Source organism: Lontra canadensis, unplaced genomic scaffold, assembly GCF_010015895.1.
Source record: "Lontra canadensis isolate GAN:19392208 unplaced genomic scaffold, GSC_riverotter_1.0 scaffold23, whole genome shotgun sequence".
In the NCBI taxonomy this organism is placed as follows: Eukaryota; Metazoa; Chordata; class Mammalia; order Carnivora; family Mustelidae; genus Lontra; species Lontra canadensis.
In genome coordinates this window covers 11,684,100-11,711,917 of record NW_022631017.1, presented here as the reverse complement: position 1 = coordinate 11,711,917, position 27,818 = coordinate 11,684,100, and the positions used below count along the sequence as shown (strand labels likewise).

At 49.9% G+C, this 27,818-nt stretch overlaps 1 protein-coding gene across 6 annotated transcripts; it reads left to right on the top strand.

Annotated features, from left to right (window-relative positions):
- The first annotated feature begins 17,904 nt into the window (after positions 1 to 17,904).
- On the top strand, positions 17,905 to 26,173 carry CDKN1A (cyclin dependent kinase inhibitor 1A). Of its 6 annotated transcripts, none has more exons than XM_032862358.1 (3): positions 17,905 to 17,998; positions 22,454 to 22,903; positions 24,611 to 26,173. In XM_032862358.1, exons 2-3 carry the CDS (start codon positions 22,459 to 22,461, stop codon positions 24,658 to 24,660), a joined length of 495 nt encoding a protein of 164 aa, XP_032718249.1. In that variant the 5' UTR covers positions 17,905 to 17,998; positions 22,454 to 22,458; the 3' UTR covers positions 24,661 to 26,173. The 6 variants fall into 6 exon arrangements, with proteins under 6 accessions (XP_032718249.1, XP_032718245.1, XP_032718247.1 ...); XM_032862354.1 differs by having other exon boundaries at positions 22,448 to 22,903; XM_032862356.1 differs by having other exon boundaries at positions 17,905 to 18,016; positions 22,448 to 22,903.
- The last annotated feature ends 1,645 nt before the right edge of the window (positions 26,174 to 27,818 follow it).

The window sequence follows — 27,818 nt, the reverse complement described above, 5'->3', positions numbered from 1 at the left end:
TTTCCGCAGTGTAAATACACCCTACATAGTCAATTTCAAGCTACCAAGGGAATTGGCTTGCAAAATTCTTAAATATTTAACAATCACCTGGGGAGCCAGGACTAGTTGGCCCCAGTCCATCACAAGCCACCCCTCTAGCCCTAATACATAAATTCAAGCTGCTCTAATCTGTGAGAATCTCAGGACTTCTGCAACTCTAATCAAACATAAATAATTCGTGCTGTAAAACAGAAAAAAAACTTTCCAAAATGTATTATGTTGAACATAAGAAATTGCCAATATTTAACTAGTTTTGATCTACGTTAGGGGATATTTCATGATTCAACTTAATGTAGAGCGAATACACAGGAAAATATGGCAGAAGAGCAAGGAATGAGGAACGATGGAAGGAAAAAGGAGGAGGAGAAAATGGAGGAGATAGAACCCATCAAAAGTAAATGTGAACTATGACCATGTGGCGTTCAAAGAAAGATGTTAATTCTTCACTCCACAATGGGTATTAAACATAATTTTGGATAATCAGCTTCTTTATTATTGAACTATAGACACTCTGGGAAGTATCCTATTTTACCTCACAAGCCTTTCCAACATCTTCATTCTTCCCACTTTGTTTTTATGGTACTTAACCTAGATTCCCTTTCCATCATGGGCTAGAAATTCAGAAAGGTATCAGGAGAGATTTTGGCCAGTACCTTGCGGCAGGTTTGGGGGGAAATCAGGTTTACGCTCTGCAGAGAGTTCCACTTCCCTATGGCGTTTTTCTCGCTTCATGTGCCTCGAGTTGGGGCGTAAGGGACCCGAGTGCGGGCCGGGTCCTTCACCTGCCAGAGTTTCAGGTCACTCCCCTGGGCGGTGGGGAGAACTCCCCTCGGTGGTGGGCCGTGAGGACTAACCAAGGAAATTCAGGTAGCGGGCAGGGAGCTCGACCACGAGCCGTCCTTAAGTAGGACGATGTAGTCACCCCGGGGATGCTACAGCGCCCAGCCCCCACCAGGTCAGACCACCAGGGCCAGGGACCCAGTGCATTTCCAGAGCGCCCGCCTGCGCCGCTTCCCAGCAGCCCCTGCGGTGGGCGTGGCCCCGCTTCCCAGAATGCCCCGCAGATGGGCTCGGAGGCGGCCACAGAAGCGTGAAGTCTTCTATGGGGCGTCAGGTCCCTGGGACCCCGGCCCCGCCCCCCCTTCCTACCGCGCAGCCCCCAGGGGCAGCACGCCCTCTGGGCACAGATAACACTAGCACACACCTCCTCCCACGACAGCAGGCTCTGCTTTCGGCCCTCGTATTGACACACCTCTCCCCCACTCTGAACGAAGGTCCCGCATCATGGCACTCGGGGCATGCGCACACCGCAGCAAGGGGCATGTGCATATTGGTGGCACTTGTCAATCCCCAACGCCGATCGCAGTATTTGCTCAGCTCGCGGAAGAGATAATTCACACGACACAGCACACGCAACACATACATTAGCACACCAGTTACACAAGCACACGCTGCAAACACCATGTTTTGTTTTTTTTTTAATTTATTTGACAGAGATCACAAGTAGGCAGAGAGGCAGACAGAGAGAGAGGGGGAAGCAGGCTCCCTGCCGAGCAGAGAGCCCCATGCGGGGCTCCATCCCAGGACCCTGGGATCATGACCTGAGCCGAAGGCAGAGGCTTTAACCCACTGAGCCACCCAGGCGCCCCCAAACACCATGTATTTTGCAGAGATTACACGAGTCACTCTAATCACGCACAACAACGCACGTTCCCTCCTCACATAGATGACATGTGTACATTGCACACTACACCAAAGACAAAATATAAGCTTAAACCTCTGATTTAAAAAAAAACACATGATTACACACAAACGACATGCATACTACCCACACCATGCTAAAAACAACACATTACACAAGTCCTAAACATAACCCACGCATCTTACAAACACATACACCATAGCACAGCTTCACACACTCAGCAACATGCACAGGACACACAAGACCCCAATGTACCGGTAAATCCACAGTACACCCACCTAATATGAATAATCACACACACTCTCTAGGAGCAGAGAGATGGGGGCTGCAGAAGCCCAGAGCTAAGAGGACTCAGGTGTGGCTCTCTGAGCGCTAAGTTCCATCCTCTGACTTGTCTGTAAAGGGAAATGCAGCTGGGGGGAAATGCCTAGCTCTCTGCACCTTCAGAAAAGAAAGAGAGAGAGGAGGAGAGAAGGAAGGAAAGAAGGAAAGGGAAGGGAGGGAGGAAAAGAAAGGAAGGAGGGAAGGAGGGAGAAGTCTAACCACACCTGACATTGGGGTTTTACCCTTGGCCAAACACTTTTACTGAAGTTATCTCATCTTAAAAAACCTGTGAGGTAGGTAGCATAGGTGCTATTATGACAGTGATGCTGGAGTAGCACGGGCAGCTGCCTGAGGTCACAAAGCATAGGTCAGGCAGAGCAAGGCTGGAAGCAGCCCCATCTCCCAGATCACCCCACCCAGGCTTCCCCCTCCTGCCAGCTGTCTACACAGCCCCCCTCCTTCCCCCATCCTGGCTGAGACACTGTGGCTACAATCAAGAAGCCACCTGTCTTGAGCCACCGCCTTCAAAAGCCTTTCATTCCGTCCTAATGGGGCAAGGCGCCCAGGCCGCCCCACCCTTAGGGTGGATTAGGCCTCCGCCTCCCTGTTGGGGTTTAAGGTACATCAAAAGAGCTCCCAGCACCAAAATAGCTCTCACAGGCCCTGTCTGGTAGCTTGAAATCACACCATGAGAGATCTCGTTTAGGTAAAGTCATTGTGCTTCGAAGGCCCCTGCTCCAAATGCCCCCAGTGTCCCCAAGACAGACTCCCCCACTGCAGCTTCCAGGACCGCCTAGCTGCTGTTGTCTTTCCTGTCACTCTGTGCATTGCAACAGACATTGCCTAACACCAGCTTGCCGATGGGACTGGATTATTTCTAGCAATCCTGTGGGAATGGGGCACAGGATGGAGAAGTTTGATCCTGGGTGAGGGAAAAGTGAGAAAAGTGCAGAGTGACTTGGAGAGGGGAAAACAGGATCCTAGGGGTAGGGGGACAGGATGGAGAAGATGGGGACACACCCTTGGGAGGAGTGGAGGAGACCCTGGGTCCAAGAGTCAGAGCGAATGCCATGAGCTTTCCGGGGGGGGGGGGGGGGGGGGGGTAAAAGAAGGTCAAATGTATATGGTGGGCAAATGTGGGGGATGGGGAGGTTGATGGGAGAGAGCTATTGTGGGGGTCACTCTGGCTCATTGCTGGCAGCACCCCAATCAGAACACTTGAACAATCATAGGTTATTCCTCTATGGAAGTTGCAGAAGAAAATGTAAGGTCATGGGAAAATGTTTGCGATATATTGATAGTGAGAAAAAAGGAGGTTTCAAAACAGGAGGTAGAATGGGGTTCCTATTTTGTAACACTGGCTGGAAAGATATCAAAAAGTTCACCGTGGTTATCCTTGCTCTAGGGAGGATGACTTCGCATTTCCTCTTGGACCCTTTCTGTATTTTCCAGATTTTCTACAATGAACTTGGAATATGACTGTTGTCCCTATCAGAAAGAGTTATTTCAGATGAAGGAAGACTCACTGAACCCTTACAGAGTGCTTATTAAATTCTGCAGTGCTGGCACCCCACATAATGCAGAGAAATCTAAGCCATGACCGCTGTTCTCAGATTACCCTTAAGTACAGTCATAGCACAGGGATTCAGTTCTGTGCACAAAAAATGTGGCCTCTGGAACCAGACTGCCTGGGTTCAAGTCCCTCTTCTGTAGCTTCCTAGCTGTGTGACTTGGGGCGAGTGCCTTGACCTTTCTGTGCGTTGGTTGCCTTATCTGTAAAATGGAGTAATAATAATACCTGTAAGAATTAGTTGAACTGATCCACGTGAACCCTTAGAAGAGCAGCTGGCAGTAGCTAATCGCCACGTAACTGTGAGCTGTTATTGCTATTAGTGGATAAGAGCTTTGCCTCTGGAGCCAGCCTGTCTGGGTTCAAATCCGTGTTCTGTCTCTCTCTGGCTTGGGCAAATGATTTCATCTCTGTTTCTACCTCAGTTTCCTAGTCTTTAAAGTGGGGATGAAAGTGATGGTTCATAGAGTTGTTAGGAAAACTCACTGAGTAGCTATGGATAAAGTGCTTAGAACCGTGCCTGGCACATAGGAAACGCTTAATAAGCGTCAGCTGCTATAATACTATCATTGTTGTTATTCCCACTGGGGAGGCGGGGATGGGGGCACCACCAATCAGAGCGCTGCAGGTAGAGCCAGTTGTGGGGGGGTCCAGGGTACATGAGATGAGCTGAGCTGAGCACTGAGGATGGATAGCCCCATCCACTCTCTCTGGCCTCTCTTGTATTCTCCTGCAGCCCATGTTATTCTGGCCTTTAAGTTTTATTGTTTTATTATTTTTTCTTGTTAATGATTTTTACTTATTTATTTTGGTGGGGGTGTAGAGGCAGAGAGAAGCAGACTCCCTGCTGAGCAAGTAGCCCAGAGGATTGGGGGGGGTTCGATCCCAGGACCCTGCCTGAGGTCATGACCTGAGCTGAAGGCAGATGCTTCACTGACCGAGCCACACAAGCATCCTGGTCCTTTAAGTTTTAAAACTGTACCCCACCTCCCATGGTGCCAGTCCTTGCACATACACTACTACCTCCCTGAGATTTATTTAGCTATAAACACTGTAGATTTATGATGAAGCTGATGAAGGGAGGCTTTCAGGACTTATTTGCATGGGAAGGGCCTGACAATGTTATATTTATAATTGTGTGTTCTTTTTCTTTCCATCATTACATAAATTTCAGCCCCACCTGAATCCTCCCTTCATTTTAGGAAGGGGGCTCCTAATTCAGACTTCTGATAAAATCCAGTGCCTTTCTCTAACTGGGCCTGGTCACTGAGAACTATCTGGGTGGGATTTTTGTCCATGGGAAGCTGTTTTCCTTTGTGACTGGTGCATACTACTTTCTATTTCTTCCTGCAGACAGAGCCTCTACCTGTGGTAATGTCATGAATGAATGAATGGATGGATGCATGCGTGCATACACTCTGGGTCTGTTTTGTTCTCAAGGAAAACCAGCAGAAAATGGCTTTGTTCTTGGAGCAAAGCCCCTGGCAGACAAGTGAAGCTGGAAGGCTTTTCGAATCTCTGTGGAACAAAAAGCCTCTGAAATCCCAGAGTGGCTGGCAGCTTAGGAATTTGACCACAGGTCTAGCTGGGAAAATGTGTTAAGTCTGGAGACTTCCAGAAGCTGAAATTGATGAATAGTCACAGGTCAGGGAGAGAGGATTCCTATCATACCTGCGTTCTTTATAGAGAGCTCGTGTTCTCCTTATATGTAGGCTTCATTAATACTGCTCGGCTGGGCCACTTTATTAAAGATTTATGTTATAATTTAAAAATGAGCAAAAGCAACAGGAGAGGAAGCTTGCTTGTCTGAGTATTAGGCATGAATTTCCAGTGTATCTCTGGCTTTCTGGACTGTGTTTGAGGGGACTTTGTCAGGCCATGCTCACAACCTTGCAACTGATTCCATACTGAATGCTTCGCAGTCTTTGTGATCATTTTGTGTCCCCCAGCTTTATCTCCTCTGTGACTGTTAACGCTGGGAAGGTGGGGGACTTTCACATGGTGTCCTGGACAAACACTCAAAGCTGAAGAGTTGGGGTAATAAATAGGAACGATGTTTAATTTTGTATCAACTCAGTAGCCACCTGTTTGGTCAAACAGCAGTCTAGAAGTTGCTGAGAAGGTATCTTTTAAACGTGATTACCATTTGGGGCACCTGATGGTTCTGTGGGTGAACCGTTTGACTCTTGATTTCAGCTCATGTCATGATCTCAGATGGTGAGATCAAGTTCCATGGTGGGCTCTGTGCTCAGTGAGGAGTCTGCTCGAGATTCTCTCTCTCCCCCACCCCCGCCCCTCCCTCTGCTTGTACACACTCTCTTAGAATAAATAAAATCTTCAGATGTGATTAACATTTAAATCAATAGACTTTGAGTAAAGATGATTATCCTCTTTAGTGTGGCGGGGGAGGGGGAATCCTCCAGTCAGCTGAAGACCTAAGAGAAAAGATTGAGGCTCCCACCCCCACTCCAAGAAAGTAATTCAGCCTCTGGAGGGCCTTCCAACTGGAGACTGTAAATGGACTCTTGCTGAAATTGCCAGCCTGCCCTACGTTGTGGACTCGACAGTTCCCCAAAAGCATGTGTCTGCCTGTCTCTGTATATATATATCGAGAAAGTAGAGAGTTTTTATTCAAACTTTTATAAACTGAAATGGCATAAAGCAAAGAAGCAACTTCCACGAACTTATATAGAAAATTTTTAGGGTTCCCAGACCCCCCGATAAACCTTTCTTAGGTTTTTCTATGATGTTAGGACACATCTTGCTAGTGGATGCATAAAATAAATTGAGATAAGGCACAAACTTTCACCGTTCAAAGCTAGGACGGCTTGATGCTGAGCAGCTGAGTGTAGTTCCCAGGGAAGGAGCTTGGTGGCGCCATTCTCGCTGCTTCCTCGCGCGGCCTCTGTGACCACAGGTTGTAGAACAAACACAGAGCGCTGTTTTCACTTTTAGCCTCTTTCATAAAAGCGATAGTCCTCTTCAGATTTCTCTTGGCTAGCAAAAACAGGTACAAATGTAGGTCTTTCATAAAAACAAAGTGCGGTAGGACAGACTTTTGAAAAGGGAGGGATACCTGCCTATATATTTCATACGTCTCTAAAATTTGGTTCTGTTTCTCTAGAGAACAATAGTACAATAGGTCTGAAGATATGTTGTTTCCTTGCTCGGGACAAAATCATTCTTAATGCCCCTTCCTTCCTTCCCTCCTTCCTTCCTTCCTTCCTTCTAGCAGGGAGTCTGCTTCTCTCTCTCTCCACCTCTCACCGCCGCTCATTCTCTCTCAAATAAATAAATAAATAAATAAATAAATATCTTTAATTGGGAAAAAAAAAAGAAGTGAAGTTAGCTCTTCCTCAGCTATGTACCATGTAGTTAGCCAAATCTAAAACTACGTGTGTCAGATGCCTGAGTGGCTCAGTCGGTTAAGCATCTTAGGCTCAGGTCATGATCTCAGGGTCCTGGGATCGAGTACAGAGAACCACATCGGGCTCCTTGCTCAGCAGGGAGCCTGCTTCTCCCTTGGCCTGCCTCTCCCCTTCCTTGAGATTGAGTGCGCGCTCTCTCTCTGACAAATAAATAAAATCTTTAAAAATAATGGAAAATATTCCTCTAAAAAAAAAGACTACGTATGTTTGCAATGACAAAAGACTGTGGAGTCAGCCAAAATCTCCAACCACATGATGTAGTACCGTGCAATGGTCAAGGGAATGGGGGTCCTTCTCCGGACTGATGTAAGATAAACTGAGGGGGGGGGGAAGCAAGGTGCCCCGCACTGGGTTTCTATTTGGGTGGGTGATAGGAATCTATGCATACTTGCTTACAAGTCCACAGTCCCTCTTCCACAATCCCCAAATCCAAAATCTCTGAAAACCAAGTATTTTCTTTGGTTTGTGGCAAATTTGCGTGGTAGCAAAACCAGACCTAAAAGGATGTGAAGACATTTGTAGTTGTTTATTCTGTTATCGTCCTGTTTTCCTGGGACTGACAGAGTTCCTTGAGCAGAGCTGGAACTTTCAGTGCTCAAACCAGGATTATGAGTCATCCTATACAGAACCTATAGAGAGGGTGGGGGAAGGGGGCGTAACTGAGTACATGTAGATGTTTGTCCTTATCTGTCTGAAATCAGAAAAGCTCTGGATTCGGAAACCGATCTGTCCCCAAGGGTTTGGGATGAAGGACTGGACCTGGACGTTGATGGTCTATCTCTGCCCCAGCGCCTGGGAAGGAAATGGTTGGGTGCAGGGCAGAGATAGGCTGCAACATTTCCCCCCGCATATTATTTCGCATCTTTTGACTATGAACCATGTGAAGGCATCGTCTCCTAACAAAAATAAATACAGGAAATTATGGTAAAGCAGAACTCTCTGCACGTTTGACTAAACTACAAATAGAATCTGAAAGATTTGGAAAAACTGAAATCTCGGTGCTACCGTAGTGGGCGCCGTCAGAACAATATTTGTCTTTCTGATTCTGCTGATTCCAGCGTATCCTGTCCTCAGAGCCACTTCGACCACGGAGCCCCGGTTTGGGAGTCCAGACACTTGCTCTTAGTTTGGTAAACTAGGAACGCTGAGTGCGTCTCTCCCTCCGGGAGCAGCAGGTGGCCCAGGGCTCTGGCTTCAGGAGCCGGCTCCGCAGCCCCGGGCGATTTTTTTCCTGGTTAGTAGTGGTTATTATTATTTTGAAAAATCAAGAACAATCGTGCAGAGCAAGTAGAAACAGGCTGGGTCAGCTGAAAAAATGCCCACACGCTGCCGCCCCGGGTCTCTGGGTGATATAATTAGCCGGTTGTATCCAGCGGTGAGTGGGCGGCTCGCTCCCCTAGCACCGGCAAGGCCAAGGAGATGATGTAACAAAAGACTAGCCCGGGCAAGGCCGAGCCTGAGCTGGGCCTCCGGAGATGCTGACGCGACGCTCTGCGGCGGGAGCGGGAAGGGAATGGCGGAGGGGGGAGGGGGACGGGGGAGAGTGGAGCCGGGGCAGGCGGGGGTGGGGGTGGGGGTGGGAGGCGGAGAGCGGGGGTGGGGAAGGGAGAGAGCCACATTGGGGTGGGGGCGCGGGTCAGGGCTGCAGGGGTGGGGGTGCTGACGGCCCCGAAAGGGAAAGCCAGCCTTCTGTTCCACCCAGCCTTGCGCACCCCTCCTGCCCCCCACCCTTACTTGTCTCATGCTCACCCGGGTGGAAAGGTCTGACCAGAGCTTCTAGAGCCGAGGAGACTGGCTGGACTTCATCCGGGTTCCCAAAGCTGTGAGGGTGGAGAATGCGGATGATTCAGCCACCGGGAAGATTTTTCAGAACACCTGTGAACTTGTGTCACTGGCTGCCCCTCGCCCAATTTTAATTCCAGAGGTTCAGATAGGACCAGACATTGGAATATATTTTTTCATCGTAATATTGACTATTACAAAAAATATATTATGAGGAATAAACCTACCTTGCTTCCTAGAACCCCCTTCCCGGGGCGGGGGGTGGGAGGAGGGCAAGCAGGCGATACACAGCACACCTCCAGGGGACGCAGTCCACACAGCCCCTGGATGTGGGTGACACAGTCCTTGTTTATTGTCTTCTTCCAGAGAAAGCCCGTGTGCTTGTGGGATCTGAACATTTTTCAGAAGGGGGTTCCCTTTCCTCCCAGTCTGTAGGTTGAGGCACACTGAGCTGAAAGGAACAAGTTCTAATGGGGGGTCTGGCCTCTACAGGGTGATAAAGGAGGAGTGGGTTCTTCTTCAAGTCTTCCCACAGCAAGCTCCCCCCATCCCCCACCAGGTCAGGTCCAGGCGGGGTCCCACAAACCCTGGGCAAAAACCTGTCAGGGTCTCTATATCCTCATTTCAGGCAATAAAAGTCCCTCTCTTAGTAATCCTCCTAGGCCCTCAGGCAGTTTTCAGATGGATTTGCTGAGTAAGGGTTTTTCCTGCATTTCAGTGTTCTCAGCAGACTTTGATGTTGACTAGTAAAAACAAAACAAAACAAAACAAACCTGTGTACCAGAGGGGAAACTGGGTCCTGCTGTGCGGCTTTAGACAAGTCACACTGTCTCTTTGTGTCCTGGTTTCCTCCTTTGGGAACAGAGGTACATCAGGCCTACCTCATGTTTTTTCATACTCTCAGGGAGGTTGGAAGATCACGGATATGAAAGCACCCGTTTTACAGATGAAGATATTGAGGTCCAAGTTAATGCAGCTCAGAGGTGGCACTGTTCCTCTTGTGGTGAGATCCAGAAACTCGGCAGGAAAACATCCTCTTATAGGAAGATGGGAGACAGAGCGAGGGGCTCTGATGTGCCTCTGTCCCCTGCTATGGCAGAGACAGCCTGCAGGTCATTACCAATCTGAGCCCCTATCCAGAGACAACATAGACTCTTGCATCTAGGCAGGGATGCATGACAAATTCTCACCTATGAAATATGGGTGGAAAATGTTGCATGTCACTTCAGAGCCAGATGTGAAGAAATGCATAGGCCTTTTTCCTCCTTCCTCCAGCTGGAAGCAGAGATCCTGATGTCCTAGAGGATGGTAGAGCCAAGGGCCGGAAAGAGCCCGAATCCCCAAATCACCTCATGGAGCTCGGCTACTTGCCAACCAGAACACCTTAGTTGTATTCATGTGTGTGGGAAAAATAAATGTCTTTGGGTTGTCTTGAAAATCAATTTGAGGGGCACCTGGGTGGCCCAGTCTGTTAAGCATCTACCTTCGGCTCAGGTCATGATCCCGGGGTCCTAGGATCCAACTCTGTCTTTGGGCTCCATGCTCAGCGTCTCCCTCTCCCACTGCCCCTCCCCCTAATTCTTGCACTTTCACTCACTCTCTTTCTCAAAACAAATAAAATCTTTTAAAAAATCAGTTTGAGAGTTTATCTGTTACCATGGCTAGTGACATCCTCATACACACCCCCATTTTCTTCCTAAGCCCAGCCCTGAGCTGCTTTCATGTACTCAGGAGGAGACATGGACAATTTTTCCTTCCAGCAAGGGCAGGGTTGTTAGAAACCACCAAGTGTGGGGAAAGGAAGACGTGGTCTCCTCCTCAGCTCCAAGATTGGGGCCACCAGGATTTGGGGCCTAGGGGTTGCAGCTGTTGGCATTCTGCAATGGCTCTGGTGACATTATGACCATGGTTGACACTCAGACACATCCCAGGGAAGCATAGACAAGGACAAGCAGCTGATGGGAGGGTGGGGCCGCAGCCAGAGCCTTGGGTCTCCCCCTCAGCCCCAGCCAGCACCTCCTGGGGCCTCCATTTACCCCATCTGTAATATGAGTCAAGGAAGGAGGAGCAAGGGAGGGGGGGATGGTGGGGAGTGAGGTAAGAATCTGAAATCACTTTCTAAGACTCCACACTGCTGTGCCATCCAAAGAGCCAAACCCAAGACCCTTAGGACTCTGTTTTATGCAGGGGATATTCCTTGGAAGGTGCTTAAAGATAACTCATTAGGGAAGAAAACAACGGAAGGTCGCACAATTCCGACTCCTTGGGGAATCATCCAAAAGGTGATTCTAAGCTAAGAGGCCTGGGAGACGGGTGGCTTGGGGGCATTGAAGGCCAGCTCAGAGGACCGAACTCCGTGTCAGTGGGCAGTTCCCCTTGCCATCATATGCCTACTCTCAGGTGTCCAGTATCTGAAATTCTACCATTAGTGCTTCATTAATTTGGATGCTTGTTTGTTCCTCCACAAAAATGCAAGCAATGATAATCCCCAACATTTGTTCCGTGTCTTAGATTTGTTCCAATAATCCTGAAAGAGGCCCAGACATTGGGGGTGGCATTTCTTAATCACTTCCCCTGACAAGAAGATGGCGGGCAATTCTACTCCTAGGTGTATATCCAAGACAAACGCTTCCAAAGGTACTCCCAGAGAAATGGTTAAGGATAGTCATAGCAGGGGCGCCTGGGTGGCTCTGTCTGTTAAGCCTCCAACTCTTGATCTCAGCTCAGATCTTGATCTCAGGGTCGTGAGTTCAAGCCCTGCGTTGGGCTCCACACTTAAAAAAAAAAAGTCAGAGCAGCCGAGTGCTTGATAACATAACGTTGGAAGTAACCCAAGTGCCCCTTGAGAAGCAATGGGGACCACTGGATGTTAAAGAATGGTGAAAATGATCAAACCCCATTTTAATTAAATATTACGACACAACAAACCATGCTACAGCTTAGTGACAACCACAATCTTTACTTTCTCACAAGTCTATAATTTAGGCAACAGCACATTGGGAATGGCTTGTCTCTACCCCACAGGCCTTTGACTGGTGAGGTTTACCTGAATGATCAACTTTCAGGATGGTCCCACTCACAAGGTGGGTCCATTAAGCCTGGCCGTCAGCCAGGAGATCAGCTGGGGCTATTCGGGGAGAGTGTGTGTGGCGGGGGTAGGGGTGGGGAGGGGCTCAGGGATCTTGCACGTGCCTCTCCACATTACTTCTCACAGCATGGTGGTCTTAGAGTCCTCAAATGTCCCACATTTATCTCAAGGCTTCAAGAATGCAAAAGCAGAAGTTGCTAGATCTCCTTCAGGCTTAGGCCTGGAAGGGGTACAGGTTATTTCTGTCCCATTCTGTTGGCCAAAAGAGCATGAACCAGACAGATTTAAGGGGAAGCAGCTACAAAAGAGTATGAATACCCAGAGGTGTACTTTGCTGTGTGCCACAGACTTCTATGAACTGCAACTGTCCAGAGCCACATGGATAAACCTTTTTTTTTTTTAAGATTTTATTATTTATTAGAGAGAGAGAGACAGAGAGAGAGCATAAGCAGGGGGAGGTACAGAGGGAGAGGGAGAAGCAGACTCCTCAGTGAACAGGGAGCCCCACACAGGGCTCGATCCCAGGACCCCAAGATGATGACCTGAGCTGAAGTCGGACATTCAATGACTGAGCCACCCAGGTGTCCCCCACCCCCATGGAGAGATTGTAGGTAGGTTATCGTGCAGTAACAACCTCCACATTTCAGTGGCTATGCAATAAAGGGGTATTTCCTTCTCACATACATTCCCCACATGAGTCGGAAGGGCACTCTGTTCCACATGATCTCTGAGGAACCCAGGCTGCTGGAGGCCCCACCATGTTGACATGGCATCATCTGGGACATGAAACCGCACCTTTGCCACAGCCATGGAGACCAGAAAGCCTGGAGAGTTTCACTTGGCCTCAGCCCTGAAGAGACAAAAGTCACTGAAACTCACATTTCATTGGCCAGAACAAGTCACATAACCCTGTCTAACATGCAAGGATGGGCTGGGAGCACATAGAACAGTGGACCGGCATGACTGTCTTGGCCACATGTGATAAAACTATGGAAAACAAAGGAAAGTTCAACATAGAATTCAAGGTAGTGTTTACTACAGGACAGGGAGGAACTCACAGGAAGGTGTCAGTGATGTTCTAGTTCTTGTAATGTTCTAGTTCTTGGGGTGAGCAATGAGTGTTAATTTTGCGTGTGTGTGTGTGTGTGTGTGTGTGTGTTAATTATATATATATATATATATATATATGTATAAATGAATGAATGAGTGAATACATGAATAAATAAATAAAAGAAAGGATTCAGAAGCAGTGACATTGAAGCCTAATCTCAGAGTACAGGCTAAAAATGGCACTTTCGTAAATATTCAGTGAACTCTGGCTGAGGCTGCTAGGTCTCAAAGGTACAAAGATGAATAAAATATGGGCTCAACCCCTCCAGATTCCCGGCTCAGGGAATACAGTTGGCACACAAACCAAGCAAGCCAGCAAGGCCCAGTGGAATGGATTGCTCACCAGGAGCTCTGGGAGCCAGAGGGAGCCCTGAGAAGGCCTCCCTCTGAGGGGTCATGTAGGTTGGGTCTTGCAGCTTGGGTCATGCAGGATCAATAGGAGTTCAGCATGTAGAGAAAGGAGTGGAGGTGGCGTAGGTTGGTGAGGAATACTCATTCTAGGAACAGGGAACAATATATGCGAGGCATAGTGAGCCCTTCATTCCTCAGGTGGTCTGTGTTCACAGCACTTCCTGTGCCACCCAGAACCCTCTGCAGGACCCAGGCACTCATTCTCCCTGCTGGCTGTTGCTAATGCTTATAGGAATCAGCCTCAGATAAGGGAGCTCTCTCAGCCAAGCTCATCCCATCCCCTAATTCAGGGGCAGCCACATCCAAATGATTGGTCAAAGCAGGAGAATAAAGGCCCAGCCCCCTTGCTTCAATTCAGGGAACTCTGAAGGACATCCCAAATCCAGAGCTCCCTGTGGGATCAGCTGGAGCCTCTCTAGGGCCTCTGATCTCCATCACAGCCCAACTCATCTCTCTGTCGGATCTCTGTCGGATCCCACAGGTGTTGAGTGGGGATGCACTCCCCAAGAAACCTCCTTCAAGCATATCTCCACTTCAGAGTGTTTTCTAGGAAACCTGCCTAAGATACTCACTAAAGTGTAAATGATTACTCAATTTCAAGGGATGCTTTCCTGAGGGTGCTTGTATAACAATCAGTAATGATAGCTAATCATCACAGAGTGATTTCTATGTGCTAGGCACTATGCCTATATGAGCTTATTTAATAAAGAAAAGAAGGAATCATGCCAAAGGAATGAATTTCTAATGGTGAAATTTCAGACTTAGGGAAGGTGAAATTGTCAGGTTAGACAGACTGGAAGTGTTTGTGTGACCCATATTCTGTCACAGGTTTCTCTGTCTCACTGTTTAATAGTACTGATCTTTTGTACTGGTTGACTGGCTGGGCAAAGCCCCCAGCAAGTCAGGGTTGGGGCTCTCAAACTCATTCTTCCTTAAAAAAAAAAAAAAAAAAAAAAAAAAAAGAAGCAGGACTTCTCTTCAGTAGTGCAATAAATATTTCTGTTCTGTCTTTTTTCTAGGGTCTCACTTCTTAGGAGCCTGTGTGGAGGTGAATTCCTCTGAAAGCCTAGTACCCCTATTCGGGACTCCCCGGACATGTTCTGAGAAATGGCGACATTGTTCCTAGTACTTCCTCTCCCTTCCTGGGCAGCTCCTGTAGCCACCCTTACATCTTCCTTCTTTAGACTTGGGCTTTCCAGCTTTCCCTTCTGTTATTACCTCCCTCCTGGTGGAGGGGCTGACCTGAAACCTCTTGCTCTCCAGGCAAGAGCCTCCCTCCATCCTTAAGCCAACGCCTTCCTGGGGAGCATGCCCGGGCAGCAGGCTATAGCCCCGACTAGCCCTCCAGCCCTCAGGAACATGTCCCAACATGTTGAGCACTGGCCTGGAAGGGGGTGGTGGTTGTTCTGTCTTTCCGGCTGCCAGCTTTGGGACAAAGGGACAATGGTAGGACACAGGAGACCCCCAGAGACCCCAAGGAGACTTTGGTCTGAATTTCTCTGAACAGAAATATGAGGTTTGCAGCAGATCCCTTGGGACTAGCCTGGCCTGGGATCTGGTGTGTGTGTGTGTGTGTGTGTGTGTGTGTGCGCGCGCACAGGCAATTTTTGCATTAGATCTTGTGTGTGACTTCTAACAACCTGCTCTCTTGCCCTCTTCATGGCCGAAGTCCTCCTTTAAGGACATACTTGGCTATACACTCAAGTGTATGGTTGGAAACTTTTTAAAAAAGTACTGAACAGTATTAGATACTTAGTAGGTACTTAATAAATATTTGTTGAGTTCTGTTGTGGTGGTGGTGGTGAGCTAGAAGTTATAAAAAAACAAAACAAAACAAAACACAAAATTCACTTCCCAACAGCAACAACAAAAAGAATTATTTCATTGTGAAGTTCAGTGCCACAAAACTTTAAATAATTCAATACAAACCTTCATTAAAAAAAATTTTTCCCCCAAAGTAAACAGACAGACAATATCAAGTCTATTTGAAGTGCTTGAAAACCAAGGGGATTCAAGGCAGCTGGAGGATATGCTTGTCTTCTGCTGGACATTTGACAACCCAGCTTTTGGGTATGTGTGTGTTTTGGGAATGGGGGCAGGGAAGGGATTGGTCCTGGGGTCTTGGCCTTTGTGAGGCCCTCCTGATGTCCAGGTATAGTCCTGATCTGAGTCCAATATCAGGCAGGCAAGGGAGTCTGGTGCTGTGCCTTCCCACCCCTACTGGGGCTCCTATGCCAGCAGCAGAGAAGACCTGTCCTCCCTGAGGTCAGCTGCGTTAGAGGAAGAAGATGGGGCATGTCTAGGCAGAGATTTCCAGACACTGAACAGTCCTAGATGTCAGTAATTGTAGCTGCTCCAAGCCTGGGTTCTATTTTTTAGAGGGATTTCTGTTCAAAGTAACATTCTGTTCTCTGTAATTAAAAAAAAAAAAAAAGATTTTATTTATTTGACAGAGAGAGAGAGAGAGAGAGAGATCACAAGTAAGCAGAGAGGCAGGCAGAGAGAGAAGGACAAACAGGCTCCCTGCTGAACAGAGAGCCCAGTGCGGGGCTTGATCAGAGGACCCTGAGATCATGACCTGAGCCGAAGGCAGAGGCTTAACCCACTGAGCCACCAGGTGCTTTCAAAAGGTTTAAAAATTTATTTTAGTGTTCTATTTTTGTTTGTTTGTTTGTTTGTTTGTTTAAAGTAAGCTGTATGGGATGCCTGAGTGGCTCAGTCCATCAAGGGTCTGCTTTCAGCTCAGGTCATGATCCCAGGGTCCTGGTATAAAGCCCAACATCGGGCTCCTCCCTCAGCAAGGAATCTGCTTCTCCTTTTGCCTGCTGCTTCCCCCTGCTTGTGCTCCCTTGCTCTCTCTCTCTCTCTGGCAAATGAAGAAATAAAATCTTAAAAAAAAAAAAAAAAATAAAGTAAGCTCTATGCCCAACATGGCCCTTGAACTCAGACCTTGAGAGCAAGAGTCATACGTTCTCCTGACTGAGCCAGCCAGGCACCCACCCCTGTTCTTTGCCATTTTTTAAAAGCAAAAACTACAAATGTTTTAGGTGAAAGGAGGAAACAAAAATGGGGTGCAAGAGGGGCTAGTGGTGGGAAGTGGGTGGGAGGAAATGGTCACCTCACTTGCTTCTGACCCACCAGCGAGAAGCACAAGTGGATGTTTCCAGAATTATCTTTCATCAGTGTCACCTCTGTACACTGCCTGAAAATGAGGGGTGCTGGGGCTTCCCTTTCTAGATCCACTTTTAATAGAGAGGGCAACAAGCAGAGAGCTGGGGGAGGCAATAGGCCTATGCTCCAGTCAGAGCTATTTATTTACTGTGTGACCTGAGTCAGGTCACTGAACTTCTCTGAGCCTCAGTTTCCCCCAGAAGTGTAAGTGAATTGTTTGGGAGAAAATCCAGGAGATAATTTGCTTACCAAATCCTCTCCCCTTCCTAGCCAACAAATCTGTTGCAATCAGGGGCATCTGGGTGGCTCCGTGGGTTAACCATCTGCCTTTAACTCAGGTCATGATCCAGGGGTCCTGGGATTGAGCCCCAAATTGGACTCCCTGAATCAGCGGGGAGACTGCTTCTTCTTCTCCCCTTCCTTCCCCTCTCCCCTTCTCTCTCTCCCTTTTCCCCTGCCCCTGCTCTTTCTTCTCTCTCACTCTCTCTCAAATAAATAAGTAAAATCTTTAAAACAATCTCTTGCAATCATAGAGATCTCTGCTGTTCAGGTGAGGAGGAGGTGGATGTGGGCCTTGAGGAGGAGGGCATAGGGAGGTTAGTTAGTTCAAGGTATGATTTACCCCATTTCCTGATTTCCCCTAGAAACCTGGTTGGCCCTTTTTTGAGAAGGATTCCCAAATCCCTCCTTCCTTGAGACTTTTGACAAGCAACAACTTCGCATCCCTTTAGTTCTGAGGACCTTGATTTCCTCACTGTGAAATAAAGGGGATCGAATCCTGTTCTGGTCTCCAAGATGCTTTGCTGGGTGTCTGGGTTCTTCAGGTGGTGCTTAGGGAGGGGGTGTCCAGTGAGGGATCCGTGGGAATATCGGTGGTAGAGTGGGCTTTTCCGGGAATTGCAAAGCGAGGTACATCCTTGTTATTATTTATGGAGTTTTATCTATTAATGTCATACCTCGTGTTTTCAGGGCCAGAGAAAGGGCTCGCGTCCTAAGAATGCCATCCCTTCGTGGGGAGTGCCAACTCACAGCCCAATTCAAACAACCCGGATTTGGGGCTCCGTTGGGGGTGACATGTGTCAAGCACAGAGGCCCAGGCGCGGGCTCGGGGGAGGAGGGAAGCGCCCGTCTGCAGCACGCGACGTTGGCATCTGAGCTCAGAGGTTTCAGAGCGCTGGCGGGCTGCGCCTGGCGACCCGCGGCGGCAGAAGGGGCGGTCCCCGGCCCTCGGTGGGCGGAGCCCTCGGACGTCAATCCTATATAAGGGCAGCGCCGGGCGGTGCCAGCCGAGGTGTGAGCTGCTCCCCGAGACCGTGGCTTGGAGAGCGGGAGCCAGGCGCTGATTCACGGAGCCACCGAGACCCTCGGAGGAGGTGAGGGAATCGTGGCAGGCAAGAGCGAACGCTGGGCTGGCGGCTCGGAGCGGAGCGCGTCCGTGTGTGTGTGTGTGTGTGTGTGTGTGTGTGTGGTCTTCACAGGTGAACGCCGTGCGTGGGTCTGTGCGTGGGTCTGGGTTTTGCTCCCACGGGTGTCGCTGTACGGGGCGCTTGTGACGGAGGTCGGGCTGTGTCGGAGACCCCGGCCGGCGAGAGACAGGGCTCCGCTGAAACCGAGCAGCGGCGAGGGGAGGCGTGGACCCGCGCTCCCGGGACCCCCGCGCGGCTCCCGGTGGCGGCGAGCGGATGAAGCCCCTGAGCGCCGAGCCCCGGGAGGGGCGGGGAACGCCGCGCAGAGCAGGTTCACTCGCGATCCGCTCCCGGGCGGCTCTAGGATCCAATCGGCGCCGTCTCCGCCCAGACCCCTGAGGTCTGGGTCCCCGACGCCTCCGTGTCCGCCACCGGCTGGGCGCTGAGGTCAGCGCGGGCTGTGTCCCTGGTCCTTGGGAACGTGTTGGGACACGTCCTTTAAGGGCAATCGAGGAGGTGACTCACGGTGACAAGGAGACCCCGGGAAACTGGCTGGGTGAGGTCAGAGCTCCGCCCCGGCTGGGGGACAATGGCCCCCCAGAAATCGGCTTCGCGGCCCTCCGCGGTCCCTGTCCTCTCGTCAGCACAGTGACTGTTTGGCTGGCAGCCAGTGTTCTCAGGGAAGCCGGGACATCAGGAGGGCCAGTACTGGTGTCCGGTCCCCGCCTCGGAGAGCGCCCTCGAGGACCCAGAGTTGTGGCCCTGAGCGGGGTGGGCTTGCGCCAGAAGTCAGTTTGAGAAGAGCAGGAGTGTGACATACTTCTCTTCCATCGCGCCCGCAGAGCCTCCGCCCAGCCAGCCCTTGGGTCAGGGCGCCGTACTCCGCCGCGGGAGCCGAGCCCTACACTGCGGGGCAGCGGGGCGCGCTGCCCACGCCCGGGGAGAGAAGACGCTGAGAGGTCACATTGGAGGGTGCGACTTCGGGGGGCGCGACGCTGCTCAGGGACTCTGACAGCCGCATCCGGTAGCCCCCGGTGTCCCCCATCAAACTGCCCTCTCCGAGGGCGACAGGTCTTAGCAGAGCGGGAGGACAAGTCGTTCTTTGGGCGCCGCCGCCCAGAGCGGGCCACAGCGCATCCGCCCTGTCGGGGGCCCTCGGGGGACACTGGCGCCCTCTTTGTGCGAAAAAGAATCTGGGAATTTGGTTTGGCACTTTAGGGTGCCCAGACAGCTACCCACCCTTCCCTCTCTCCACGTCGCGTTTCGAGTAAGACTTTCGAGCGGTTTTGTTTTCCTTGCTTTCGTCTATTTTTAATTTCCAGGGATCTGACTCATCCCGTGCTTTGGGCGTGGAGATAAGGTGGAGGGACCAAACCTCTGCGCGGCTGTGCGTGCGGAGTGTGTGTGTGTGTGTGTGTGTGTTTCTGTCACAGAGGAGCGCGCGGTTTCCCAACAGTGGCGGGGCTTTCGGAAGCCTGGCTAGCTCAGCGTGACGTGTTTGCGGCCCCCGGCACCCCCCCTTCGCCCCTCCCTACCCGAGGGGGACGCTGCAGCCTGAGTGGAAGCGAAGTTTTGGCGGGCGGGGAGCACTTTGCAGGAAACTGACTCATCACAACTCCCTGCTGCTGTCCAAGGCTCTGCCCACGCACCTCCGACCCTGCGCATGATTTCCTGGCGACCAGCGCCCCCTTCCGGCCCCGGCGCGAATAGCAAGCACGCCTTCCCGCGGAATGCCGCTTCGCCCGCCTTTCCTTCCCGCCTCGCTTCTGCTGGGCTGAGCGGCATCTGCGAGCGCCCCTTGAAGAGTACCCATTGGTTCAGCAATGTGTACCGAGTTCTTACTGTTTACTTCGGAATTAAAATTGGTTGAAGTCTGAGGCACGAAGGCTAACAAAGGGAGCTATTCTTAGTTACCTGTAAAACAAGGGTTTGTGTTTCAGAGTTTTTCCTGTACTGGGAGTTATGATAATGGGAGTGAGATCAGGTTTTGATGAGAAGCCTATGAGAGCCATAAGGGCAGGGATGGTAGGAGGGAGGATCCTGCCTGGATTCGGGTCCAATCTTCAGCTCCTAGAAGCCAGGGAACATCCAGCTTCCTGATAAAATCCTAGGCAGACTCCTCCTCCTAGAGCCAATGAGGCACTGAGACCCAGAATGTCCGCTTGGGCCATCCTGTGTATCTCCCTTGAATGGCACACTAAGAGTGCCCATCTGGGAAACTGCCAAACACCTGCTTAAATCCCTTTTAATATGAGTTAAGTTAATTTGGGGAGAGAGGAGCCTATCAATCTGTATTTTTAAAAAGCTCCCTACGTGATCCTGCTGGGCTGAATCACAAAAACCCCTTCCTGGGCTAGGAGCACAAAACTAGAGAGGGAGTGGAGATGAACACCAGAGCACAGCTGGGTTCAAATCTTGGCTGTGCTGCTGCTTGTGAGCTGTGTGACCTTGGGCAAGTTACTTAACTTCTCTGAGGCTTAGTTACTTTTGTAAAAAAAAAAAAAAAAAAGGAGCAAATATACCCCCTCTCAAATATATCCACTCCTTTAGGAAAATTAATATTGGTAAACTTATTAGAACAGGCCCTGGCACATAAAAATATATAAATAAATCCTGACCCTTGCCCTGAAGAGAGTGGGTGAAGGTTATTTGAAGGCTCTGCCCACTGCACTGCGTAACCCCTCCATGGGCCAGTGGCCTTTGGCCTTTCTGGTTTTCTGATTTAGGGGTAAGCTTCATATCTCTCCAAACTCTTGCCCTTTAAACTTGCTCTGAGGCCACCTAGTGCCTCCCCCTCTCCCATAAGCTGTGAAAGGTGGGGTAGGGAGGGGTAACTGTGGCAAGGGTCTCAGGCTTCCTGACCCAGGAGATCACTCAGCAGAGCTTTCACCCTCCGAGCCTGCAAAGCAGGACTTGTCCTCAGGAAGACCCAGTCCCTGCCAAGGTTGCCCAGCCGCTCAGCCCTGGCGTCAGGCCAGAGCAGGGCAGGTGGGGGCCGGTGCCTCGTCATGAGCACACTCACCCTTGCTTTTCCCTCTTCTGAAGTGGGAAGGGAGGAACCTGGTAGACCGGCCACCTCTAATTTTCTTTGCCTGCAAAACGGGTTCCTGGGACATAGCAAACGTGGGGCAGGGGCTTCCAGACTGTCTAGACTACAGATCACCCAATGTGCCTGGCAGGATGTGGCTCAGCCTGGGAGAAATCCTCACCCAGCCCTGCCCAGCCCTGCCCCTCCTCACCCCCAGGCCTCCTGCCTGAGGACATCCTTGGGAAAGGCCCTCAGCACATAGCACCTGTCAGCTGGTGTCTGAAGGAGCTGGTGGCCAGTGGGGAGCGACTTAGAGAAGGCTCGGGAAGAACTGAACACAGAAAGAAATAGTAAGACTTCTGTTTTCCAAGCCGTTAGATATCCAGGTGCTTCTCTAAGCATGATACCTACAGTAACTGAAGTTAATCCTCATGTCTGTCCTCTGAGACATGCAGTTACTGTCTCCATTTTACAGACGAGGCAAATAGAGCCCAGAGAAGTCAAGCTACTTGTCCAGGGTTACCCAGCAGAGCCTAGATTCCAACCGAGGCCATCCTGATCCAGAGCCCTGGCTCTTAACCACAAAATACAGCCTCTCACCTCTGTTCTATTGCCTTGCCTGAACTGACCTTGCGACTCCCTGACCGATTGCTTGAGTGTGCTTCTACAGTCCCTTTTTATAGATGAGAAACCTGGGGCCCAGAGACATTAAGTGACTTTTAATTTTTTTAATTTTTAAAAAATTTTAAGGGATTCTTTAAAGTTTACGTAGTAAGCAGCAGAGCTAGGACCACTAGGTGATTTTTTTGTTTTGTTTTGTTTTTTTGTTTTTGTTTTTGTTTTTATCCCAAAGACCAGGGTACTTTTGAATTTCAGAACAGTTATGCCACATGGACATCTGGGTGGAGGGATTCAGGAGCCCAGAGGAGCTGTCAGCCTGTCCTTTCCCTTGGGACCTGACCTTTTGCCCAGGGCTGGGGTTGGGAAGCTGCTGGACTCTGGCAATTCACACGTACTTGGGGCATTCACGCCCATGAGGGACACCTCAGGGGGAAACAAATTGATTTTAGCTGATAATACCTGGTAGTAAACAGGACTCTGATCCCTGCTATTGCAATAAACTTGTCTTTGTTGACATAACTTGTCCTTCAGCTGCCCACTCCCCCAGTGACCTTGCGGTGCTAGGATGGCTGAGTTCTGTCCCCACCCAGTGGCTGTTGACTGGGGGCTGGGGGTGACCTCTGGGAAGGAGATGGTGGCAAATCAACTGGAAGGAGCCAGAGAGACCTCATGTTCTCGTAGGAAGGTGTCCTGCGAGCTCGCATTGCAGAGCACAGCCTGGTAAGATAGGGCGTGACCTCCCGAGTGACCGGGGCCTTGTGTCTCAGCCACAGGTGACATGGAGGAGCCATCCAGGGAGGACCGGCAGATCCCTCGGGGCAGCACAGCTTGCCGCCGGCTCTTCGGCCCCGTGGACAGTGAGCAGCTGCAGCGAGACTGTGACGCGCTGATGGCCGGCTGTGTGCAGGAGGCCCGGGAGCGATGGAACTTCGACTTCATCACTGAGACGCCACTGGAGGGCGACTTTGCCTGGGAGCGTGTGTGGGGCCTGGGCCTGCCCAAGCTCTACCTGCCTACAGGGTCCCGGGGGGGCCGGGATGACCTGGGAGGGGGCAAGCGGCCCAGCCCTTCATCTGGCCTGCTGCAGGGGACCGCTCAGGAGGACCATCTGGACCTGTCGCTCTCCTGCACCCTCATGCCTCACTCCCCCGAGCGGCCAGAGGGATCCCCAGGGGCTCCTGGCACCTCTCAGGGCCGGAAAAGGCGGCAGACCAGCTTGACAGGTGAGCATGGGTGCAGGGAAGGACACTGAGGGGGCCTCTCAGAGTTCATGGTGCAGGGGGCTGGCCTGTCCGGTCCGGCTCGCTCACTGGGTCAAAAGGGAAACAGGCCCAGAGAGGGGAGGCAACTTGCCTGAGGTCACACAGCAGGTCTGCAGCCAAGACCAGCTAGCTAATATTTATTGGGAACATTTAATATATGCCAGTTCCCTTATAAAATAGTCTTTCTTTCGTTCGTTCTTTCTTTCTTTAGATTTATTTATTTATTTACCAGAGAGAGAGGGAGAGAGAGAGAAAGCATGAGCAGGGGGAGGGGCACAGGGAGAGGGAGAAACAGACTCCCCACAGAGCAGGGAGCCCAACACGGGGCTCAATCCCAGGACCCAGGGATCATGACCTGAGCCAAAGGCAGACGTGTGACTGACTGAGCCACTCCGGTGCCCCTAAGGTGGTTTCTAAGGTGGGTTTCATTTAATTCTCATAGCAGGCCTATACCATATGGCATTCTTGCCACTCTTTTATAGGAGAGGAAATAAGGCTCTGAGTGGTGGAGTGGTGGAGTGGTGGAGTGGTTTGCCTAAGGTCCCACAGCAAATTTACAGTGTAGAGAAAACTAATGAGAGCAGTCTCCTGGCTACCCTATCCAAACCTAACTCACCTTCCCCATCACACACACACTTGCCATCTGCCTTCCCAGCCTAGTTTTTTTCTCTTTGGCATCTTGTTCGTTTGTCTGCTTTTACTCTCAACAGCTACTGCCTTATCTGGGTGTTCATCTCTCTCGTGAGTATATTATCTCCATGAGAAAGAGATCTGCATCTCTCTTGTTTGTTGCTGAATCTCCAGCACCTAGGACAGCGTCTGGCATATAGTAGGTGCTTGATTAAAAAAAAAAATGAATGAGCAATGCTGAACTTTGAGGCATTTCTTATGGCAGGGCCCAGACCAAAGCCATTAGAGCATTTCATTCGGTCCTTAGAGCAGTGCACCAATGTCAGCTTCATATTATACATGAGGAAACAGGCTCGGAGAAGAACATTCAAGAATCCCATGGCACCTGGGTGGCTCAGCTGGTAAAGCATCTGACTCTTGGTCTCGGCTCAGGTCTTGATCTCGGTGTCATGAGTTCAAGCCCTGTGTTGGGCTCTATGCTGGGCGTGGAGCCTTCTTAAAAAAAAGAAAGAATCCCATGGAAACTTGCAGCTGGATCAGAACTAAGAACACGGACCATAATAATACTAGCTCACATTTATGTGGCTGAGTCACTGCACAGAAGACTTGTCATAGATTATCTAACAGCATTTCTGGAGCAGTGCTGTTTAATGGAATTCTGCGGTGATGCAAATGTCCAGTGCCAGCGGGCACAAATAGCCACTGAGAATTTAACATGTGGCTGGTGTGACTGAGAAACTGAATTTCTCATTTTATTTCATTTCATTTAACTACATAGGGCTGCTGGCTGCTTTAGTGGTGCAGCTCCACGCATGGAGGTCTGGTTATTGTTGGCCACTTCTGTGAAGGGTGGTGGGAGCTCTCTGTAATGCTCTCCTGGGAGGCAGAGTGGAAGTTTCCAGAGTCCTCCCCTGCACTTGGCAATGTGTCCCTTTGGCCCTAGGGAGGGGTCCCTGCCCCCTCTGTGTGTGCTTTAGGTGGATAGCTCAGCTGGGCCCTCTGCCTCCTAGTTGGCTGACTTCTGTTTTCTCTTTCCAGATTTCTATCACTCCAAACGCCGGCTGATCTTCTCCAAGAGGAAGCCCTAATCGGCTCACTGGAAGCCTTAAGCTCCTAGATATGAGAGTTCCATTCCTGCCCCCCCCATAACCCCCCTACCCTCACCTTCTACAACTTTTGCCTTTAGCCCTTCAGTTTGTGCGTCTTAATTATTATTTGTGTTTTAATTTAAACTCCTCCTCTTGTATATATCCTGCTTACCACCACCATCCCCCAATGCCTCCCCAGCCTTTGGCCTTTAGAATTATTTAAAAAATCATGAGACAACAGAATGATAGGCTTATTAGAGTGCTAGGTATTTAAGATGTCTTCATCTTATGGGGAATGAAGATGTCTTCCTCCCCATTTCCGTGCTCCCAGAGGTCAGGTGGGGCTGGCCTGACCCTCCCTTGCTGGGTGGTGCTCTCTGGAGGAGCCCGCTGCCTCTGCTCACCGCCTCATAGGTGTTATAAAATCCCACCCCTTTCCTGTATTCCCAAACCTTATAAAATTCTTTATAATTTGAGAAGTAAATAGCACTTTGAAGGGGGCTTCACAGGATGGGAGCATCATCAAAACTTTGAAGTCCCCTCACCTTCTCTAAGGTAGGACAGGGTGACCTTGAAGTGGGCACAGCCTGGAACATGGCTGGGGACGTGGCACTCTCCTCGCCTTTGATGCCCCACTCTGTCCTGTGAAGACCTGGGAGAAGGTAGGGTCCTGTAGCAAACCACCCCACCTCCCCTTACCCCCTCTGCCACCACAGGGGAGCCAGTCTCAACATTTGGCCTCCCCTGCACTTTTCTAGAAGCTCCAGATGCCTCTCTTTTCCAGCTGGGCTTTCAGGTCCCTCTTTGCCCCCCCCCATACCCTTTCCCTCTAGTACCTTCTCAGCCCTGGGTGGCAGCTCTGGGGTGCCTATCCCCCCAGCTCAGTGGACTGGGAAGAGAAGGGGTATGCTAGAAGTAGGGTGTCCCTAGTTCTACCTCAGGCAGCTCAAGTGGTGATCATCTCCTCCTCTTGCCTTCTGGGGCAGAGGTCTGGGGTGGTCAGACAGGCCTTCTTGAGTGGGGATCTCTCGGTCAGGGACATGTTGTTGGGGGGAGCAGAATTTTCTAGGAAGGCAAGGGTGACACCGGCCCCTGGAACTCACCCAAGGACTTTTCCCACTGCCCCCCTCCCTTCCCCCATTTCATTGCACTTTGAATAGCAGCTGAACAAGGAGTCAGAGGTTTTAAGACGGTGGGGGTAGAGGCTGTGGATAGGGCTTGCTGAGTGGGCTCAGATGGGCCTGGGAGCTGTGAGCTGTTGTCTTTCCTGGCACGGAGCCAGGAGCCCCTGGAGGCCCCAAAGCACTTAATCTGACCCCAAACACCTTAAGCTCCCAAACTTCCTGGCCTGGACTGTTTCCTCCTAGCCCCTCATGTGCCCTGGTTCTCCTGTCTCCATCTAGACTGTAAGCCTCTGAAGGGCAGAAACAAGTCCTGTACTGCTCTATGTCCCTCACAGCCTCTCCCACAGTGCTGGGTATACAGCAGGTGCTAAATAAATATTTCTTAGTGACTTGACTTGTACTGTGATCATTATACCTCATCATTTGTAAAACCGAGTAGGTGGAAGTTTTTTGGGTCATTGCTACAGTTCTAACAATCGAGCATTTCAAGTTAAAAAAGGCAGACAGCTTAACAAACAGAAAGACCATGAGGCAAAAGACACAGCAAAACAAAAACAGTAAACACCCACACCTTGGCAAAGATCATCCCGGCCAATATTTGGGTTTATTGTTGGGCCTTTTTAAGTAAAGAACATACCGTTAGTCACCAAGGAAATGCAGATCATTACTCACTGGGGGAAACGCACATTAAAACCACAATAAGATAGCGCTGTGCACCTACCAGAATGACTAAAACGAAAAAGACTGACATTGCCAAGTGTGGGCAAGGATAGGGAACAACCGGAACTCTTAAATCTTATAGACGGAAGTATGACCTAGCTCACCTACTTTAGAAAATTGCTTGACAATACCTTCTAAAGGTGGCTCCCCCGGGCACCAGGGTGGCTCAGTTGGTTGGGCATCTGCCTTTGGCTCAGGTTGTGATCCCCAGGTCCTGGGATCAAGCCCTGCATCTGGGCTCCCTGCTCAGTGGGGAGCCTGCTTCTTCCTCTCCCACTTCCCCTGCTTGTGTTCCCTCTCTCACTGTGTGTGTGTGTCTCTCTCTCTGTCAAATAAATAAATAATTAATTAAAAAATAAAAAAGATGGCTTCCCTCATGTCTGCTGTGTGACACAGGAATTCCATTCCTAAGTTTGTTCTCAAGAGAAATCAGTACATATTTCTACCAGACGACATGTTCCTAGCAGCATTATTCTTGACAGACCCAAACTGGGAACAACCCAAATGTCCATACAAGAATAGATATGTAGGGGGGCCTGGGTGGCTCAGTCAGTGAAGCGTCTGCCTCCAACTCAGGTCATGTTCCTGGGGTCCTGGGATTGAACTCCTCATTGGACTCCCTGCTCAGCGCGGACAGCCTGCTTCTCCCTCTCCCTCTGCCTGCCGCTCTCGCCGCTTGTGCTCGCTCTCTCTCTTCAAGTAAATAAAGAAAATCTTAAAAAGAGAATAGATGTATAGATTGCGGTAGCTTTCTGTAGTGAAGTACTACACAACATTAAAAAGAACAAAGTGACCCACAACTCTAATCTTTGACGAAGCAGGAAAGAATATCCAATGGGAAAAAAACACAGTCTCTTCAACAAATGGTTCTGGGACAACAGGACAGCTACAAGCAAAAGAATGAAACTGGGCTACTTCCTCAAACCAAATAAAATAAACTCAAAATGGATAAAGGTCAGATGTGAGATAGAAATCCGTCAAGATCCTAGAGAAAGCAGGCAACAACCTCTGTGACTTTGGCTGCAGCAACTTCTTACTAGACGTGTCTCTGGAGGCGAGGGAAACAAAAGCAAAAATGAACTACTGAGACCTCATCAAGATAAAAAGCTTCTGCACAGCAAAGGAAACAATCAGAAAAACTAAAAGGCAGCCTATAGAATGGGAGAAGATATTTGCAAATGATGTATCTGAAAAGAGCTGGTATCCAAGATCTATAAAGAATTTATCAAACTCAATATGCAAAGAACAAATAATCCAATCAAGGAAGGGGCAGAAGACATGAAAAAATATTTTTTCAAGGAAGACATCCAGATG